This window comes from Nematolebias whitei, chromosome 4, assembly GCF_014905685.2.
Source record: "Nematolebias whitei isolate Nwh7 chromosome 4, NemWhi1, whole genome shotgun sequence".
NCBI classification, from domain to species: Eukaryota; Metazoa; Chordata; class Actinopteri; order Cyprinodontiformes; family Rivulidae; genus Nematolebias; species Nematolebias whitei.
In genome coordinates this window covers 3,303,045-3,325,530 of record NC_056501.1, presented here as the reverse complement: position 1 = coordinate 3,325,530, position 22,486 = coordinate 3,303,045, and the positions used below count along the sequence as shown (strand labels likewise).

Below are 22,486 nucleotides of genomic sequence, written 5' to 3'. Positions count from 1 at the left end.
ATGTCCTACTGTCCTCATACATGTCCTGCTGTCCTCATACATGTACTTCTGTCCTCATACATGTCCTACTGTCCTCATACATGCCGTACTGTCCTCATACATGCCCTACTGTCCTCATACATGTTCTACTGTCCTCATACCTGCTCTGCTGTCCTCATACCTGTCCAGTACATCTGCTTTATGTTTTCTTCACATTTCTGTCACAAATTCTGCTGTCCTGTGTTTCCTTCGGACTTCTGCAAGAGCTCCTCAGTCCACTGGATTTCAGACATCCTGTAAAAACACCCAAGGTCATTTAAGGACAGTGATAAAGAAAAAGTATAGTTGACACAGATGTATTGTGTTTTTCTTGTTGTTTTGAATGTGTTTGAGAAAATGAGTCACAGCTTTTCTTTGTTTCAGTGTAAGTTGATAAGTTGTACATTGTAAGCTAAAAGTGCTGCCCATTTGTGTGCAGGGACATCTGAGTCAGTGTCTCCTCATCCTAACTGACAGCACAGATTTATCTCTCTGCTTGATGAAGCATCATGTCCCCCTGCAAACTGTGACTACCTCTCAACAACATATAACTTTGCTTATTTCAAACTTAGCAAGCTGTGCAAACAAGCGGACACCTTTCAGAGAATTAGTTAGTTTTCATGAACCAGTTTTTTTGATTCTTAGCAAAATACTGCCTGAGGGCAACCATGGCCAAAGTGGTTGAGAAAAAGGGTTGTAAGCTCACTTATCCAGGTAGATAACAACAAAAAAAGGTTAACTTTTTTTTTTTTTTTTAAAGTGAACCACTTTGGCCTTGGTGTCCTCAGGCTGTTTGTGAGTAGCAAGTTGGCCATCTGGCATAAAACATTTGATTGTTGTACATGATGACTGATTGCTTTGGATGGTCTGTTTGCACATGTTAAAAGCCTACTTTTGAGATTCCAACAGGAGTTTGTCTTGAAACACAGCAGTGAAGGCTACCTATGGGACAGATCTGGTTGGCAGGTCGCAGACTGAAGAAGTCCTCTGGATGGGGGACAAAATATTTATCACGTAAAGAAACTGGTCCAAATGACACACTTTAACCTTTTTTATTGCTGCATCATTAGTTTTTTTTTTCCAATATAAATGCCAACATAAAAATATGATTTATTTCTTTGTAGCCAACAATTTGCTTCACACTGAGTCATTATTATTAAAAAAAACAACAAACAAACAAACACACAGCTGAAGCAACAATTGACCAAAAGTGTTGATTTATGGGCTCAAACTAGAGCCAACCCCCTTTAGGAATGCAAATTAATCTTCCAAACATTATCCAGAGTTTAGAGCTGTATAATATGTTATGCAATTTGATTTGTAATGAACTCCTTCTTGAATCACCACCATATCATGATGGAGGAGTTTGTGCGCCTGAATGATCTTAGGAGTTATGCTGTCAGGGGCAATAACAATTGCCCCTAGTATGGTTTCCCAAGGCAGATTGGTCCCAGGTGACAGGTCAGACAAAGAGTGAATCAGAAGAGTTACATGGACGGGAAAAACAAGGAACTCTGTGTACCTAGTCCAGATGTGGGTTACCAGGGCCCCACCCTGGAGCCAGGCCTGAGGGAGTGGCTCATTGGTGAGTGCCTGGTGGCCAAGTCTCTACCCATTGGGCCCAGTCAGGCTCAGCACAAAGGAACAGCATGGGTTTGCCTTCCTGTGGACCCACCACCTGCAGGAAGGGCCATGAAAGTTGAATGCATGATGCCATGGGCAGTGGCCAAAGGCGGGGACCTTGGCACTCTGACCCTGGTTTACCAAAGCTGGCTCTTGGGACATGGAACATGACCTCTCTGGCAGGGAAAGATCCTGAGCTTGTGCTTGAGGTTGAGACGTACCAACTAGATATAGTTGGGCTCACCTTGAAGTACAGCATGGGCTCTGGAACCCATCTCCTTGAGATGGGCTAGACCTCATTCCATTCTGGAGTTACCCATGGTGAGAGGCATCGAGATGGTGTGGGTCTCACACCCCCGACTTGATGCCTGTATGTTGGAGTGTTCCCCGGTAGATGAGAGGGTGGATGTCCTTCGCCTTCAGGTAAGGGGACGGGCTCTGACTGTTGTTTGTGCCTACAAGCTTAATGGAAGTTCAGAGTATCTGGCCTTCTTGGAGTCCTTGGCAGGTGGTGAAGAGGGAGCTGAGCTGTAAGTCAAAGCTCTCCATTTACTGGTCGGTCTACGTTCCTACCCTCACCTATGGCCACAAGTCCTAGGTAGTGACCTAAAGTATGACGTCATGGATACAGGAGGTTGAAATGAGTTTCCTCTGCAGGGTAGCTGGACTCTCCCTTAGAGACAGGGGGAGAAGTTCAGGAGAGACTCAGACTAGAACCGCTGCTCCTCCACATTGAGAGGAGCCAGTTGAGGTGTTTTTCTGTCTGTACAACACTTCGGTTGGCCTTATCGCTGTTTTAAGTGCTCTATAAATAAAATGGTATGGTATGGTATTGGTATGGTATGGTATAGGTACTTCGGGCATGTCTGACTGGGAGGAGACCCCAGGGAAGACCCCGGACACGCTGGGGAGTCTACATCTTGCGGTTGGACTGGAAATGCCTTGAAATTCTCCTAGGTGAGTGAGAAGAGGTGACTGTGGAAAGAAATATCTGGGCCTCCCTGCTCAAGCTGCTGCCCCTGCAACCGGACTCTGGAGTAAGCAGAAGATAATGGATGGATGGATGGATTTGTAATGAAGTTGCTGCAATTTACTCAGTTTGAGTTGTAAAAACAAAATTAAAATTGGTCTTCTTATGCTGGAGTCACACACAATGTTGAACGTTTAAGGAACACAAAACAAATTGATCATCCAAATGTACATCAGTGAGATTTCAAAGCTGATGTTGGATGCTGCTGTCAAGCTTTCTTCTACACATCACCTCCTATTTGAGTATCAGGACCATCGTGACCTGAACAACTGAAAATGTTCACATTTTACTCCTAATGCAACACTTTCTGCTGAAATTATCAGTCTAGATCTGAATCTTCAAGCCAAATGGTGAAGAAAACAACCAGCTGATGTGAAAAGAATGCTTCCCCGTAGACACAAGAACAAGCAAACAACAGGCAAAGAAAATCGGCTAAAAGTTTTAATATAGAGAGATGAACTCTGTACATCAGAGCAGGATGTTTAGGAGGGAGAGACCTGCACCTGAAATGTTCCAGGAGCATATATAATACTCATTAATAGGATTTACAGATTCAAAGGAGCATTATTGGTAAGGAACTGATGTTCATCAGAAATACTATTTTGAAGTTTCTTCGTTAGTGCTCCAGCTTTTAGACCTTGTGTATCAGCATTTAAAATCATTTATATTGGGACGAGGTATCTGTGGAACTGAGGTCACCAGGTCAAGATCATAAGACCTTGAGACTTTAATGATCTTTGAGTCGTGCTGCTGTACTTTTCTTTCGTCAGCTGTTGCAGAGAGAAGAGGGGGAAGTGGAAATACCCTCTAACTGTCAGTGTATGTTGTGAGTATATTTTTTTTCTTATTTCAGTTGCTTCCTTCTTCAGGGTTGGCCACAGAAAAGTAACTTTCATAAACTTGGCAATCATTTTTATGCTGGATGCCCTTCCTGCTGCAACCACAGACCACTGTGTGGAGCAGAGAGCTGCCATCTAGGGCACCCGGAGGAACAGATGGTGGGGGTTAACAGCCTTGCTCAAGGGTCCAGAGTGGTACAAATGAGAGTGGAGACAGTAGTGGGTGTTTCACCTTTCCCACCCACATTTTGATGTTGTCAGTCCGGGGAGTCAAACTGGCGACTTTCTGACCACAGACTTGACTTCTCCAACCTCTGCACCACCATTCCCCTTGTGGTGTGAGCATAACTTATAAAACAGGTGAGGTACCTTCTTCATTTTGGTGTGTAGCTACACCTACAAGTAAGAAAGGTTCCTTTTTGAAAAGTGAGCTGCCATGTCAAAATCCAAGATGGCTGCTGCCATATATGTTTATGTGTTAACCTTGTGAGCCGGATGACTTGGAAAATAGGCAAGAGATGGGGATCATCGTGTGAGAGTTCCAGTTTTTCTCTTGCAGCTTTATGACACTAGATGGTGCCAACAGGCACACACCAGTGGACCATTCGCCTAATGAGCTGCAGGAGTATAAAAGGAAGTAGATGACTTCACTTTGACGGTGGTGCGTTGTCTGCTTACTGGTAGCTGTGTTCCTATCCACTTTACCATTCCTTGAGATGAGTAAAGACTAAACCTTTGTTCTCATGTGTTTCAGCACTGACTCTTGTGTTCCTGCTGTGCCTTGGCCCTCCCTGGTTTCATCTTTAAGTCTTGTAGTAATTCCTTCAGCGATTCCTCGCCTTACACCACATGCCCACTGATCTATGCAACCTTTCTGGAACTTCCTCATTCGTGACTACTGGAACAATCGGACCCTCGTCCATGTGCTGAACTTTTCCTCCAACAGTAAGAGACAAACAACATCTTGAATCATCCTCAAGGATCCAAAGCATCATCATAATTCTTGTCCTTGCTCTCCAGGGTTCCAGTCCCTCCCAGCGGAGTTGCAGAGAACTGTTGATTTCACTTTTTATAAATAAACACTGTTAATCCTTTCCTGGTCTTGGAGTTGCTCTTTGTGGTCACTTATTATCTGGGTACTGAGTAAAACTTTACACATATGTTGCTTGTTTTTATTTTTACTTTATTGTGTGATGTATTTGGACCTAAACTAAATGAAGACACAGGTGAACCCGGGAGACAAACATAAACCTAAAATCAATATTTAGAGAACAATGAGATTTTAGTCACTCACTGAATTGTTCAGTTGTGTTCATCAATAACTGATCAAAAGCTGAAAGTTTATAACAGTTTAAAAACTGTAGCTGACCTGAAACTGACATGAAGATTTAGGATTTCGGCTGCTGCTTGTTCTGATCCGAATCATCTGCAGTTACTGGAGCAAACAAGAGGCGCATCTCAAGGAACACTGACTGCTGCAGACACACAACCAGCAGGATGTCGAGCATCCTCTGAGAAAACGGAGAACATGAGGTCAGACTGACCACGTCACATCTGTAGAACACGTTAACTGCTTTTTTATAACTACAGTTCTGCAATAGTTTTATCTTATTTTTCCTGTTAGAAACAATGCTTTATCATTGTTCCCCTGAGAAATATAATGTTAGGGAAGTCCATCAATACAAACTTACTTCAGGAAAGGTAACAGTTGGGTTGAACATCTAAAAACAGTAAAATTCTACTGAGCATAATACAAAGAGAACAAACTTCAACCTTTACTTACACAAAAGCCTCTATAATCTTAATGCAAGTCGCCTTTCATCATCTTCTGTTGAGAAGCAACGTCGTGCACGGTCTCATGCAATGATGCTACATCTGTGATCTGTAAGTGTTTGGAGTACGTGTTGTGAATAACTCTCAGCAACATGTTAATCAGTTATTGAAGTATAGACGTTTATTACATTCTAAGAGCCTCATTTAATCTATCTGGTAGTTCATGAGATAATTTGCTAATGCTACAGACGAAAGAACGCTCACACATTAGAAATTATACGATCCTTGTTTGGCTGAGAAGACACGATTAAAATGGGCTGCTGTTTAATATACCGTATTATTTTACATTAGTGTTCAGCATATGTCTTAGTGTACATCTTAGATCATTGTATACTGTTTATTTATATACTTTATAGTTTTACTATTTTTGGATGTAATTTGGACCTTGAGTACACAATTTTGTTCCACCTCATGTACCACATAAGATGCGAATGACAATAAAGAACCTTGAACTTGAACATAAAACTTTTGTTACATCCTAATAACTGAACTCCATGTGCTTAGAATAATAACTTGATGAATGAATGATAGTTATTAACTAGACATTGCATTTCCTGTAAAAATGCAGTATGAATGCTTATTACAGAATAACTTGCTCAAAAACAGCTGAAATTAGCAAAAATAATAATAATAATGCTGAAATGTAGCTGAAATGGAAGAACAAGACTAAATTACCAGAAGAAAGCAGAAAGAACACATATTTGCTGAATTATGTTTAAATACGCAGAAATAAGCACGTAAATTAGGAAATTAGATAAAAAATGCCTGAAATTGGCAAAAATAGACAAAAAGTAGCTGAAAAGGCAGAAAGAATATTAACTACCAGAAGGAAATGGACAGAGCTAAAATGAGCTAAAAAATGTGGAATTGGCTGAAAAAGCTATAAATGGCATAAAAAACAACTTAATACCAGAAATAGGCTGAAACGAGCATAACAAGCTGAAACTGACAGAATGAAGTTAGTCTGAAAGTATAAGAAATTACTATGAAAAACTTGAATTTATCTGAAAACAGCTGAAATTAACAAAATAAAAAATTCTAAAAAATAAAATAAGCTGAAAAGGTAGACAAAGCATAAATTAGCATGGAAGAAAGAAGAAAAAACACATGTTTACCCAATTAGGCTGAAAGAAGCAGAAATTACCACATACAAGTGGGAATTATCTAAACAAAAACTAAAATTAGCAACAACCAATAAAAAACAAAACCTGAAAAGTAGCTAAAAAAAAAAAGAAGAGAGAAGCATAAATTACAAGAAGGAAGTGGAGAGAGCACATTTTACCTGAATTAGGTTGAAAAAAGTTCAATACAGTTGAAGTTGATTTTTTTTTCCAATTACTGTAGCTGAAATTGAAAAAAGTGGGAATTAGCTGAAAAAGCTAAAATCAGCATAAAATATTATACAGAATAAAAATGGATCACAGGAAAGTGAATGCTTCTTAAACATTCAGCCCATGTGAGGGAACCTCCTGCTGATACGTGTTTCCTGTGGGCCACGTTTGGTAAATCTGCTCAGCAGGTACAAACCTGCAAGCTGACAAATTACAGCAGACACAACATAAGCAGACAATGGCTGTTCAAGCAGATTAACACACTAGCTCTCATTTTTTTACTTCATATTCTCATCTTCACTATTTTCCTGCTATGATGTTTTAAAACGGTGATGTGAGAGGACTGTGATGCTGAAACAAAGTGTGTTCTGTCAGGCGTACCCCGAGATTTTAAATAGATATGAAGCAGCAGCATTATGTGAAATAAGAGCAACTAAGAGCTGAACAAGCAGTCTAATGATGTGCAAACCTGAAATGCACCAATCTAAATCCTGCCAGCATACCACTGAGGAGAAAGATGTGCAGTAATAACAACTTTAAGTCGCTGAACACCCTTCTGACCTCGAACCATCAGTCTCTCTGTGAAATGACTAAATGTAAGACGGGTCAAAAATGCAAGTTAGGAGGAATACAAGTCGTTTATAGTCATCCGACAGCTGCTCTGCAGGCTGCCATGACTGATGATTGTCTTCTAAAGATACAGTCCAGAAATCAGTCATGCCTGAAGTCACGAACATGGGCCGTGAACCAACACGTGACGAGACTGAAGCGGTAAAACGTCATTTTAAAGTGTCATCTTCAACATTTAGGATTTTGACAAAATCACTTTAATGACATTTGAATTTGTGAGTAAGATTACTTTAAGTCATCAGAACCAGATGTGTGTGAGGTTACATAATGGGATATTTCTGGCCTCTACTGAGCTCTGTGTTTATTTATTGGTTAATAATTGATCTTGGATTCTGCACATGGTTGCATGTGCAGTTACAAACAGTTCTTTGTGCATTACATCTAAAAAAATGCCTTATATTAAAAAAAAAGGACCAGAGCGTTACCATCAAGAATCAAGACAAACCCATTAAATATTTTCAACAACAGGCCATGTGATCTGATTGTGTCAACGTGAAGCTATTTCCATATTTATCTTTCCCATTTTCTCTCGTTCTTGTCACCGCTCTGCACCACTGCTGCTTTCTCACCTCTTTATAGCGGGGTCTTTGCCTTCATCTAGTTTTGTGCTTTGGGATACGAGTGTAGGTCACATTAGGTTCACCGCTGTGCGAGCAGGACAGCGCCCATCAGCTGGACGTTTGTAGGTACATCGATGAGACACTTTTGCAAAGCTACAATTAACAGCACTTCATTTTGAAGTCAGTTGTCCATTGCAGCCTTAAGGCAGTGTTCCACTGCGCTGCAACTGCTTTTACTGATTTGGAGAACAGCAGGGAGTCTCCAGAGTGTCTTGAGAGGTTTGGAGGGGTTCTCCATTTTCCTGCTTGAGAACCAGAGACTAGAAGTTTTGGTGCTTGAATTGTGAACTTTTTCCATTTTTGTGTGTGTCTACTTTTCTCTCGAAATAGTCAGAGTCGTTGTGGATGTCTCAACCCCTTTTTGATTCTTTGGTGGACGTCTCCAGCCTGTCTTAAGAATGCAGGAGCTCGTCTGTGACAAACAACATGTCCAGGTCTAAAAGCCACCAGTCAGATCTTCCAAAACTGGTTTAATTTGCTCGTGTTCATTTCAAAAGTGTCAAAAAAAAATGGAACAGATGATGTCAAGCAAACATACATGGACATGAATCCAGTTTTATAAGCAAAACTAAGCAATGATTTGAAAAAACTGGCCACCAAAACACAGCAGCACGGCTCGCTGGTCACCTGGACACACTGGAACTGAGCACAAATGCACAATTCTGATCGAGTTCATACACATTGAAATAAACTGTGATAAGCACTTTTCAATAAATGAGTCACTTTAAAATAAAAATCAGCCTTTTTCACAGAGTGTGTTGCATCAGGGAGGTTCTCCAGACACAACAGCACCAGTAATTACCCACAGCCATGCATCTGACTATTAATAGGACGGTAAGTCATTCCATCTGATAATAAACCATTATTACAGTGAGGGAGGACCCAGAGGTTACTGTAGGTTGGTGCAGTTTCACTTAAATGTCTATTTGTAAATACAACTCCCACAACCAGAAATGAAGGTGACCAGTGGGATGTTTGCTCTCATGTCCAAATCAAAACAAACAACTTTTATACATTTTTTTTTTTTAAATAGTCCAAAGCTCAATGAGATTCAGATTATTATCTTAAAATATGTTTTCCTGGCGGCTCATCTCCGCTAAACATGGGAAACTCCAGTGTTGTTACCTCTGGATAGATTTGCATTTTTCTCAGACAGAGCTGCTCTTTGCTTGTGGGGGTTTGTTCCGTTTTAGTTTCACGAACAGCTGAAATTTTGTTGGATTCAAGTCCAGTCACGTGTTCAACCGGGTGACATTTATCTTTTCTGCCTTCAGAAACCCTTCTAATCATTTGGCTAGCTTACAGACTGATTGCTAACATTTCCCAGTAAGTTTCTGGGAACAGGATTTGATAATGTGAGCATTATCGTATAATCAATCATTTATTGCATCAAATACCAGCTGCTCTACAACCTCATTTTATCACAGCGTTATCTCTGCACTGTGGCAACTCTGCATGCACGGTCCAAAAATAGTGAGACTCATCTGACCGGAGAGTGCTGCCAGCCTTCATCAGGCTTCTGCCATGATCCCCAGGAAAGTTTGATTCACATGTTTGTGTTCCCGAATCGATCCAGGATTGTTTCCTTGCTCAGATGTTGTCATTATGTTTCCCTCGACATTAGCTCTTACTAAAACTCACATTTCTGTTTTCTCTATTTAGCTGTGCATGACTTCATTTTAGCAGGTCAGCCGGTGCATGTTTGATTGGTGGTGCTATTTATTTTCTCTACGGCAGGATTTATTCTACAACTGCTCTTTCCACAGATGTTTAGTTAGCCATGTATCTTCCCTTTTATTTTTGTTATGTTTTATATTATTTTTCCATCTGGAGTTGTGATGAAGAGATAGAAACAGGCCATACGTGTGAAACGGAGAGTTCAAGAACAATGAATAAAAAGGTGTGCAGAAAAAAAAAAAATGCATTTCCATAAACAAACACACGTTTCAGCACTTCCTCTTTAAAGTCTCTGTACAAAAGAAGTTTATAAATGAGGCAGGTGTGGGAAGAGCATGCACGCATCACATCAATCATGCACAGAATATGTGAAGGCAGGTCACGTGCAAATGAAAAATAGAATGAGTCACAACATCAATAAGAAATTAAAAAAAGTGTCAGAGTTTGAATCCCTTTAATAACTTGTGGTGGACCTCTAGCAGGAATTGATTATTAAAATCCCATCATAAGGCTATTTCATGTAAAGAATTAAAAAAAGGTGTGTGTATATATACATATAAACAAACACACACACAATATACACACCTGTATACATTGTTTTAAACTGCATATCCTGAACTGGATCATCTCTGCTCCGTCTATAAAATGTCCATACAATTGTGCATTTAATTGGTGTGTGTGGATATTTCTTGCTTTTATCTTGTGGGTTTATTGTTTATAATTCTGTTCTGCACTTTGAGCTGTTTTTAGTATGAAGGGTGCCTTTATAAATAAAGCTGATTGATATATATGTTGTTTGATTATTGCGGGACCAACCAAATCAATTCAGTGTTGCTTTGCTGATGATTTCAATCAGGAAATAGATTTTACAGAAATTGAAATGTTCAACCAAAACAAATATATCTCCATAATTTCTCAACACAAAATGAAATATACATTCCTTAAAGCAATATTAGATCATTTAAGTCTTACTTTTTGTCCCATGTCGTGAAGCGGAAAGGGGGAATTGGAAATACCCTTCATCTGTCCGTTCACGATTATTTAGAGCATGACAACTTGAAAAGTAAGTGAGGTACCGACTTCCATTTTGGTGTGTGGCTGCATCTAGGCGTAAAAAAGTTTCCTTTTGAAAACTGGGTTTCCATATACAAATCCAAGATGGCCACCGCCACATATATATATATGTAAACCAGCTCCCTGGATCATTTGAGGAAAATGATAACTCATCCCCACTTGAATGTGTTTCACCACAAACATTAAGGTTTACATTCATTTCCAGTTCAGTTCAAGTAAAAAAAAAACACTCATCTCTTAAACAACAAACATTCACAGTTCAAATCCTTACGAGACGACGGACATAGGTATACTGCTTGTTAAACTCTTGTCACAACAGGTACAATTATATCAAGCAGATAATGTAATTTTATAGTCATTTTTGTGTTTTAGGAAAATATGATTCAAAAGAACTTTAGTATTTATTTTTAGTTTTTGAGGAGAATCTCTTGCTTGTGAAATTAGAGGGACAGTGACTCAGGAAAAGAAATCCAACTTATAATCACCTGACATCTAAGTAATATCCTTTTGACTCATTGTTTGGGCTGTATTTACAGTTTATAATTCAAAGTATGTGTCAAACTTCATGGCAGGTTGCGTGAGTCAACATTAGCTCGTGAGTTTTGCTTCAAGTTGAAAAGTAACTCACCACAGTTTTCCTCGTCTGCTTGATTCCCGCAGTCATCGATGCCGTTACAGTGCAGGAGCTGCGGGAGGCAAACGGTCAAGTTGCCACAGGGGAAATATCCAAGCGGGCACGTCGTCTTCTCATCTGTGGTATTGAGTGCTACAAACACAGCAGGAAACCAAAGAGCATGATTAAAGGAACACGTACTGCCCCCGTCTTTAATCAGACACAGTCAAATGTGACCGGGTGAGTTTCAAGAAGACAATTTCTGCCGACACTATCCAAACAGCTTTGCTCTGTTCTGAACCACACATCATCTGAAGTTAAATGGAACAAACATTAAAGCTCTTTAGTCAAGTTAGAAGGTAAGAATTGTTTTTCATTTACAACAGTTACTTGTAAAATACCACAGTCATTGTCCACCTTGAACCTGCTGATGACAGATGAGTTATGCAGCTGCTTTATGAGCCGTCAGTTAAAAGAACGTGTTTTTTTGTCCTCTGCATGCAAGCAAGGTTGCATTGTCGGCCATGCACATTTTTCTCTTGTTCACTTCCGTTTACACCGTATATGGCCCACTTTGTATCCATCTTGGCTGTCACCATATGTTACTAATTATTCAATTCAGTTCAAAAATATATTAAAAAACATTCACTAGAATAACCATTTATTGAAAATAGACAGATTTGAAAAATATTTTCACAACCCCCCCCCCAAAAAAACAGACCCTTTGGAACGAATTGAGAGCCCCATGAATATACGGGTTGTTAAACATCTACGTTTACCTACATACAGTAAGTAAACACTTGATTTAATAACTATTTCAGAGAGCAACAATAAGTAACCTGACCAACAGCTCTCCTTGTGTGAATAAAGTGAACTCTGCTTCCCTCACACATCCTCCCCCCCCCCCCCCCACACACACACACACACACACATGCGCGCACACACATACACACACACACCGGTCGACAACTCCTAGCTCTAACATAGCACTAAGCTAGCGGCACACAACACAGATGCACTAGCTAGGATGCTACAGACCTAGCTCTCCCACATATCCTAACCCCTCCGTTGGACACGGAGGCCTCCAAACCTGTTTAACGTCGGCCGAGTTCTTTTCACAAAGATGGTTTTCAGGCAGATATATAAAGATATCTGCATGCAACATTTGTTCTGAGGCAATACATAAATTCATCATCTTGTCATCCTTTAAAAGACCTGCTTCAGAACTGACGGCTGCTTCTGACTCCAGAGTATTACAGCAGACTAGAAACAAATGTTGCTGAAAATTGAACGGCTCAAAGCTTAATCCATCTTAATCAAATATTCCTTTCAATGACTGAGCTGGTGTCCTCAGACTTTTCCATATTTATCTGACATGTACTTGTCAAAAAACTATCTGTTTTCAAGATATTTACTCAAAAGTATTTTGCTTTGTCTGTAAATTACAAAAGTTTTGTGCTCTGATTCCAGCAGGTGACTTTCATCATATAATACCTCAAGAAAAAACATTTGAAAACAATTCTTGAAATGTTTTTAGGTTTAAAGTTGCATCAAACACCAGAGATGATTGATCTCTCACATGTATTACAAACATGTTCCTGCGTACAACTCATTTATTCATGATAATTAAAATAAATAAAACCAATAAGGTATTACAAGTTGGTATATATATATATATATATGTGTCCCCTCTGCAGAATCATCACCTTAACATGGTAGAGGGGTTTGGGTACCACCATGATCCTGGGTGATGTGGTCTAGGGTCTCCCAGAATAGGGGTCCTGATTACAGATTGGCAGCACAAGATGGAGATGTAAATGTACATAGTGCCACAGATGACTTCTTTTTATTTAGATTTCGTACACCATTTTTAAATATTGAACACTTATGAAATTTTATTCTCGCTGAAAAAGCAATAAATCCATGAATCAACAATTAAAACCTGGTTAACGTCATCCTGAAATCAGTTAAGCGTTCTAGTTTTTATGTTCAACAAAAACAGAATTTGGAACAACCAATCACAGATTACACAATGGCAGCAGGAGGTTATTCATTATGGTTCCATGTGTCCAACAACACAGAAGAATCACCTCCAGAGGTTTAACCATGTCCCAGGAGTCAGCACATGAAAATCAAAGTGCTGTTGAGGTGTCGCATAATTAACACCCAGCAGGATCAGTGATACCCCCACGCAGAGCACAGCACATCACAAGCTGAAGGAGGAACAAAGCAGATCTAATCAGATTTAAGAGCTGCCTTCAGATCTATAGGTGATGGTTTTATATCTCATGTCATCAATGCAAACATCTAATAAGATCAATAATGTAAAAATAACAATGAGAGAAATAAAATATAAAGAAACATGGATGATGTTGCAGAATTGTCCCCGATCATGGAGTGAAGACGAGGAGTTGGAAATACCCCATCTGTCTGTTCATCCATACATGTTGCAAGCATGATGACTTGAAAAATAAGTGAGTTACTGACTTTCATGTTGGTGTGCGGCTACATCGCTGTAAGAAATCAAAAATTCAGTTGCCACATCAAAATACAAGATGGCCACCACCACATATATAAACTGGCCACACCAATCATTTGAGGGAACTATGCTTTCTAGTTTTATATTGGCTTAAAAAGTATAGTTTCCTCAAATGATCGGGGTGTTTGAAGATTAATATATGGGGGCCAAGGTCACCACTGGCCACCCCCTGGCTTCACCACTGCACATGGTGGTGGATACAATCACTCCCTCCACTTACCAGGATCCATCACTCTGCACCATCTTGGAGAAGCCAGTAGAAAAAAACATCTCCTCTGTTCTTCTCCACAGTGCAGCTCCTACCCACTTGAATACTTTGCACCAAAAACATTTAGGTTTACTTCATTCCCTGTTCAGGTCCAGTCCAGAAAAACACTCTTCTCAGAACAAACATTCACTATTCAGAACCCCCAGCGACCGGGTCCATCCTCGCACTGCTTGTTTATTGTGATTCAACATCTACACAAGCTATAGGAGGTTTGTAGTAATGTTTCTCAACATCTTCACAAGCGAGAAACATCCTGCTACAAATCCAGCTTGTTTTGTGAAGGCACATTTAATCACACCATTATAAACCTGCACAATCCCCTCCGACCTCCTTCGAATGTGACCTGAGCAATTGTGCTTGAACGTGTCCTCAATCTGTCCCAAATGCATTTACACCTGCACCTTTCTGTTCACTTGTAATCAGATCAAGCAGGACGCCTGTCAGCACCGGGCGTAAACAGCCTCTGAAGGAAGCAGGGTGCCCGGGTGAGTCGACGAGAATTCAAAACTCACTAAAAGCTAAAACCTAAACATAAACAGGATCTTAATTTAGAGTAATCTGTTGCATTTATTTGACTTAAAAGGAACTGACTTAAATAGAGCAGCAGATGTTGAATTGTATTCCACAATACAACATGAGGCAAAGCATTAATGATAATTCATGACTGCTGTCAAAGGATGCTTTGTTTTCAGACACTGAGCTGCAGGTTCTTCACTTTTCATTTTCTACACAAGCACCTGGAGGTGGAGAAGAAACTAAAAGGTCCGTTCTTTTATATTTTACCTGTCACTGCATGTTACTTCATGTATTTGTAGACAGTAAATGGATAAATAGTAAAATGTTCGACAAAAAGGTACCTAAGAAAATGCAGAAAAATCGCATTTAGCAAAATAAAAGTAAACTGCATCTGCCACATTATATTCAACTCGATTCAATTCAAAAATACTTTATTAATCCCAAAGGGAAATTATTTGTTGTTGTAACTCGTGATCCTCATTTCATTAAGAGATGTTATAGATACTGATGGCTGTAGGCAGGAAGGATCTCTTGTAAAGGTCCATCCCACAGTGGATCCTAAGAAACTGGCTCCAGATGTCGTCCGATCCGTCCACCCAGACTCGGCTGGCCTCTCGGTTCCCCCGGGCTGTAGGACCACCTGAATGCTGGACAGAACTCCTCCCAGAGTGATGGCCACTCCTCCCAGCAGTCTGCTGAGCTCCTCGTCGCTGCGGACAGCCAACTGTAGGTGCTGAAGGACGATTCTGTCCTTCCGCTGTCATGAGCCGTGTTTCCTGCTAGTTCCAGGATCTCAGTGGTCAGGCACTCGAGCACAGCTGGCAGGTAGACGAGAATGCATCCACAGAACATCCTTTCAACTTATTTGAGATTTGGGGCTGTAGTTGAGATATATTTTGAGCAATTCTAGAACTCTATAATTCTATAATTATATAAATATAGAAATATATAGATATATATATAGAAATATAGAATATAGAAAATATTCTAGAATTCTATAAATCATTTTATTATTTTGAATCAATAAAAACATGAAATCCTACAAAATGATTGGCAGTGGGCTGTGTTATTTTACAGCAGCATGCTCAGGGTTAAGATCCATGATTTAAATATGAATTTTCCACATGACCAGAGCCAAAGAAAAGAATCTCATCATGGTAATTTAATCACTAACTCAGATGGAAGGATGTTTCATGGCAGCTCATCTAAAATCCAAATAAAACACATTTCCCAGGAATATCAGCTGCCACTCTGAAATCCTTTATGTGAAGTCAAACACTAAAGTGAATCATTACGCTACATTATTTCACTCTGGTAATCTTTTTGAAACACAGTGAAAAACAAAATAAACTGTTTGTTTTTAGAACTGAAAGTTGAAAATACAAAAAAATATATATTTGTAAGTCTTTTCAGCCGTCAGCCACTGATGACGTCATTCAGAACCACCGAGTTCAACAGAGAAAATTATCATTCGGGTTTGTCTTTGCCTTGAGCTTAGAAGGCGTTAATGCTACGAATCCTTTCAGTGACTGTGATTCACAGCGCTGTTTCGAAAAACACCTGTCAATCAAACACTTCCAGTCAACAAGACCAAATAGCATTTTATGTCAAAAATGGTTTGCAAATGCTTTTACCTAATTTTGTTGGAGCTAAAACTTTAAAAATAAAGTTACAACAAGTAGAACAGAACACAAATGAGCCAAACCTCAGCTAAGGAATATATGAGTAAATCTGCAGCTGAGAGCTAAAACAGCAAAACAGAAGGCGGAAGCTAAAACAACTGCATCTAAAACCGATATTAAAACAATTAAAACTATAAAGAGCATAAAAACAAAAAGTAGTTGTTATGATTCTGTGTTAGAGTGAACCCATTGGTGCAGGCAGGTACAGGGAACTCGCAGGCTAAATAATATAAAGTCCATTAACAAAATATCAGGCTGACGAGTCAGCAAAACTCACAGGGAGCGAGGAATGAGGAGACACGGAGAGACAGAACCAAACGTGACGAGGCGCAGGCACGGGGAACACAGACGCAGATTTAAATACAGACGCTAACAAGCAGACAATGACAAACACCTGGGGAAGGACAACAGGTGGAGGCAGGAGCTGATTACAAGAAGGAGAGACACTGAGGAGAGCAGGAGGACACGAGTCACACAGATCCTCTCAGTCGGCTGAAGTTCAAAGTGAACTGAAGAGATTTCAATGTATTTAGAGATTTTTTTATTTATTTTTTTGGTAAATAAAGTTCAGTATTTTCCATCAATACATTCTTTTTACTCATTTATTCCTTTTCATTTCACGACTCAGTGCTGTTCATATCCATCAGTCACAGCGTGAGAGGTGGGGGACACCTGGACAGGTCTCCAATCTACAACAGGGACACCTGGACATGTCTCCAGTCCATCACAGGGACACCTGGACAGGTCTCCAGTCCATCACAGGGACACCTGGACATGTCTCCAGTCCATCACATTGACACCTGAACATGTCTCCAGTCCATCACACGGACACCTGGACATGTCTCCAGTCCATCACAAGGACACCTGGACATGTCTCCAGTCCATCACATTGACACCTGGACATGTCTCCAGTCCATCACAGGGACACCTGGACATGTCTCCAGTCCATCACAGGGACACCTGGACATGTCTCCAGTCCATCACAGTGACACCTGGACAGGTTTCCAGTCCATCACAGGGACACCTGGCCATGTATCCAGTCCATCACAGGGACACCTGGCCATGTATCCAGTCCATCACAGGGAGACCTGGACATGTCTCCAGTCCATCACAGTGACACCTGGACAGGTTTCCAGTCCATCACAGGGACACCTGGACATGTCTCCAGTCCATCACAAGGACACCTGGACATGTCTCCAGTCCATCACATTGACACCTGGACATGTCTCCAGTCCATCACAGGGACACCTGGACATGTCTCCAGTCCATCACAGGGACACCTGGACATGTCTCCAGTCCATCACAGGGACACCTGGACAGGTTTCCAGTCCCTCACAGAGACAACCATTCACTCTCAGTCACAATATAAAATCACCATTTAACTCAACCAGATTCTTTGTCTGTGCAGAGAAAGTGGAGTATTTGGAGAAAACCCATACATGCACAACGAGAACATACTAATTCAGTCCAAAGTTGCAGGCTGGGATTCAATCCTGCAACCTTCGATCGACTCGTTCAGAAGAGACAATCGACTCGTTCAGGAGAGACGGTCGACTCGTTCAGGAGAGACGGTCGACTCGTTCAGGAGAGACGGTCGACTCGTTCAGGAGAGACGGTCGACTCGTTCAGAAGTTTGACGACAGAAACGTCTTCCTGCTCTGATTTACTCATGAAGCTTCATGTCACTGAGGCCGGTGAGGTTTGGACCTGACTGTCTCTGAACGTCAGCAGCTCGGCAGATAAATCCACCAGGACGCCCGTGGAGCTAAAGTGACAGACTGATTTAGATTAGCAACGTTTCTTCTCTGCTCTGCTCTTCTCTCAGTTTCATCAGGAGGTCACACCAGATTAAACTTTATATACTTTATTTTATATAATGACCTACATGCAGTTTAAGTGACAAGCATTGACACAAAGTTGACAAACCGTATTTTCATGTATAGCCATGAGGCGAGGATGGGCCATGATGCTTGTGCCTCTGTCTGTGTCGAGTTTTGTGTGCTCATCTGTTAGCAAAATATCTCATGAACCAGTGAATTAATGTTAATGAAACTTGCAGAAAGGAATTAATGAATGCACATCTACTACTGATTATATTTTGGCGGCTGTGGCTGAGCGGTTAGAGCAGTCGTCCTCTAATGCAAGAGTTGTGGGTTCGAATCCACCAGCAGTCACATGCTGAAGTGTCCCTGGGCAAGACACTGAACCCCTCATTGCCTCCGATGTGTCCCATCGGTGTGTGAATGTGATAAAGCTCTGATTAGTCTCTTTAGAATGATTTGCTCAATTAGCTTTGCAGAGATCTAGTATAGAGCTGTATGAATGGGTAAATAAGGCTCAGACTGTAAAGAGCTCTGAGTGTCTTGATTAGATAGAAAGGAGCTGTGTAAGTACATTCCATTTACCATAGTTTCCCAAAATAATGTTACTGGTTGGTTTACACACGTACATGGTGGTGGTCACCTTCGATTTTGAAGTGGCAACCCAGTTAAAAAAAAAATAAAAATTTCTAGATGAAGCTACATGCCAAAATGAAAGTCGGTACTTGATTTTCAAGTTATGCATGCAACATGCTCAGCCGAATGGATGGATGGATGGATGGATAGATAGTATTTCTAATTCCGCCTCTTTTCTTCATAAAGAGGGGGCAACAAAGTGGAAGGTGACGTGCACGCCACCTTTAAATGTAGATGGATATTCATCATCCTCTTTGTGACCTAAACACGCTCAGCGTCTTCTCTCTGGGAGAATCCTGGAAGAAGACTCATCGGAGGTGGAACAGATTTCCTGCCTGAATAAGGTCTGACTCCACTCAGCTGCTTCACAGGAGGAGGTCTGGTGAAGAAGTGCTCCTGTTCCCTCCGGGGAGCACAGTGGCAGAAAAGGTGGATGAGAAAGTCTCTGAGCCAGAATGTTAATAATCTATTTAACATTTTGTCATCGGAGCAGGGAAGTGCTGAATTTTTGTCTGTGAAATTTGAGTCCAGCTGAGACAGTGAGGAAGTCGTTCTCCGTTTCAACTCAGAGCAACTCTGGACACATTTTTAATATAGAACTGATCTGGAGAAGACAACTACAAAGCAGACTTTTAAGATAATCACAGCTGAATTTAAACTAGACTCTCTTGCTTCGGATCTAAAACAATAAAGTATCTGATGTGAAATTAAAAATGGACAAAAACCCAATAAAATGAAACGCTTCTGCAGGATGGACTGAGCTCTCACTCGCTGCCTTGGCCTTTGTCCAAACACGCTGAAGCTTCAGAAAAGCCGATAAGAAACAAGAAAAGCATTTTACTGAAGGACCCCGGCTGCTCTCCTTGAAGGAACACACACAAATAAAAACTCAGCTGTTTCATTTTAACAGTAAAACTGAACTCTAATGAAAACAAACTTATGATAAATAATACAATTAAGGAAAATTAGAATGAGTGTGTGCGCTCTGGTTTTAAGATGTGCTCCACTGAATGGACATTAATCACAAATACTGGAAGGACACGTTCAGGGTCTGGGTGAACACTTCTTTAACATTTCCAATAATTTATCAATAATAAAACTAAGAACAGCAGATCTTCCACATGGAGAAGGTTGAATAACGTTAGACGCCTCTGAGCAGGCTTCAAATGATGGATTTAATCCAGGCATGCACGGTGGCGCAGTTGGTTAGAGTCGCTGCCTCTCAGAAAGAAGGTTGCCGGTTCAAATCCCTTCTGGATGGAGTTTGCATGTTCTCTCCAGAAACTCCAGTTTCCTCCCACAGAGCAAAAACGTGCATGTTAGACTGACTGGTAATTCTAAATTGTCCCTAGGTGAATGGTTGTTTGTCTCATTTGTCCCTGTGATGGACTGGAGACCTGTCCAGGCGTCCCCCGCCTCTCACACAGTGATAGCTGGACATGGTGACCCCATGACCCAAAAAAGGAATAAGCAGGTAAAAATGATGGATGGATGATGAAAACACGATCACCACTAAGGATGGTCAGAAAACATGTATAATAATAATAATAATAATAATAATAATAATAATAATAATAATAATATAATGTGTTTATTTGCTCGCATGCGGGCTTTAACCGATTTAAAAAAAGCTTTTATGAGCTGGATGAATAAATATTTACACACAGATAATTTGATTTATAGAGAATATTACTTGTGAAAAATTCCCTGAACTGTATTTCCCTGAAACAAAATGAAAATGACCCCCACTGGTGGAAAAACGCCTCGATGGTTCCGACACGGTGCCACCTAAAGGCTGCTGAGATGCTCAACAAGGAGGATGAAGCTCAGTTTGGACTCACCTGACACTCCACAGATGAACAGCACAGCCACAGAAACATTAACGCGCATGTTTCCTCTGAAAGTTGTCCGTAAATTGCGCCGGTTGAAGCAGGACAGTTTTTTTGTTTTGTTTTTTTCGAGTCTGTGCGTAAAATTCTGGCTCCAAAGAAGTTTGTGTCCGCGCAGCTGCTTCGGTGTCTGGAGGACAGCGAGCTGGAGGAGGAGCAGCAGGAGGAGGAGGAGGAGGAGGAGGAGGAGGAGGACCTGTGGACTCCTCTGCAGCTGCTTCAGTCTGAGGAGATGCTTTAACGAGTTGCGTGATGTGACGCGCGGGCGCGGCGGCGGTCTTGCTCACATTTCACCACAGCTGATCCATTTAAACTCACGCGCAGCGACGTGCACAGGACTGACAGTGCCTTTCACTGCCACCAGCTCCCAGCGTTCCGGAAGTGCGAATTTTAAACACTCCTGTTCTCCTGAGCTTTAAATCACATCAAATAAGAAAATACAGGAGATGAGGGATTAACAACCCCCCCCAGCCAGTAAACCTGATTTGAGTGACAGAGTCTCTCAATGATTTCTCTCTTACCTCCCCATCTCCATGATATAATCCACACATAAAAAGGTAATTTCCCACAGATTTAAAGTGAAAGTGGTCAGAAGGTGAAAAAATCTAATCCCTGAGCGTTAATGAAATACTCAGGGATTAGATTATACATGCATTATCTTTACCCGCTTCTTCCATTTTGGGTCACGGGGGTCGCCGGTGCTCATGTCCAGCAATCACTGTGTGAGGGGCGGGGGACACCCTGGACAGGTCTCCAGTCCATCACAGGGACACACAGAGACAAACAACCATTCACTCTCTCACTCACACTTAGGGATAATTCAGAGATACCAGTCAGTCCAACATGCATTTTTTTGGACTGTGGGAGGAAACCGCAGTACCCAGAGAAAACACAGGCATGCACAGAGAGAACATGCAAACTCAACCCAGAAAGGCCCCTGGACCGGGGTTTGAACCAGGGACCTGCTCGCTGAGAGGCAGCAGCTCTACCAGTTGCGCCACCGTGCTGCCCAGGATTAGATTAGATTACTCTTAATAATAAATCTGAATCTGAGCAGAACTGACGGAACATTTCACGCCTCAGTGATCAAGTTTTACTTTCTGTTCTTACGATCTGTCATTTGGATTTAATGGGACTTCAGTTGTTCTGAAGGGACATGGCATGCTGTTCCTTTTTACAGGTCAAAAAGTTTATTCTTCTTGCAGACCATCACAATCGTGAATGAAGAACACCGGAGCTCAGGACAGAGAACAGGACAGAGAACAGGACAGAGAACAGGAGAGAGAACAGGACAGAGAACAGGACAGAGAACAGGACTGAGAACAGGGCAGAGAACAGGACAGAGAACAGGACTGAGAACAGGACAGAGAACAGGACAGAGAACAGGACAGAGAACAGGGCTGAGAACAGGAGAGAGAACAGGACAGAGAACAGGAGAGAGAACAGGACTGAGAACAGGACAGAGAACATGACTGAGAGCAGGACAGAGAACATGACTGAGAGAAGGACAGAGAACAGGACAGCGAACAGGACTGAGAACATGACTGAGAGCAGGACAGAGAACAGGACAGAGAACATGACTGAGAACAGGACTGAGAACAGGACAGAGAACAGGACAGAGAATAGGACAGAGAACAGGACAGAGAACAGGACAGAGAACAGGACTGAGAACAGGACTGAGAACAGGACAGAGAACATGACTGAGAGCAGGACAGAGAACATGACAGAGCAGGACAGAGAACAGGACAGAGAACAGGACTGAGAACAGGACTGAGAGCAGGACAGAGAGCAGGACAGAGAGCAGGACAGAGAACAGGACAGAGAACAGGACAGAGAACAGGACAGAGA

General features: G+C 41.3%; 1 protein-coding gene across 1 annotated transcript in view; it reads right to left on the bottom strand.

Moving 5' to 3' along the window:
- rxfp1 (relaxin family peptide receptor 1) overlaps positions 1-20,639 on the bottom strand; it is an 87,364-nt gene extending 66,725 nt beyond the window's left edge. Inside the window, 2 exon segments of the mRNA XM_037675470.1 lie at positions 11,304-11,441; positions 20,591-20,639. Of these exon segments, the coding sequence (XP_037531398.1) occupies positions 11,304-11,441; positions 20,591-20,639 (187 nt within the window).
- Positions 20,640-22,486: the final 1,847 nt, after the last annotated feature.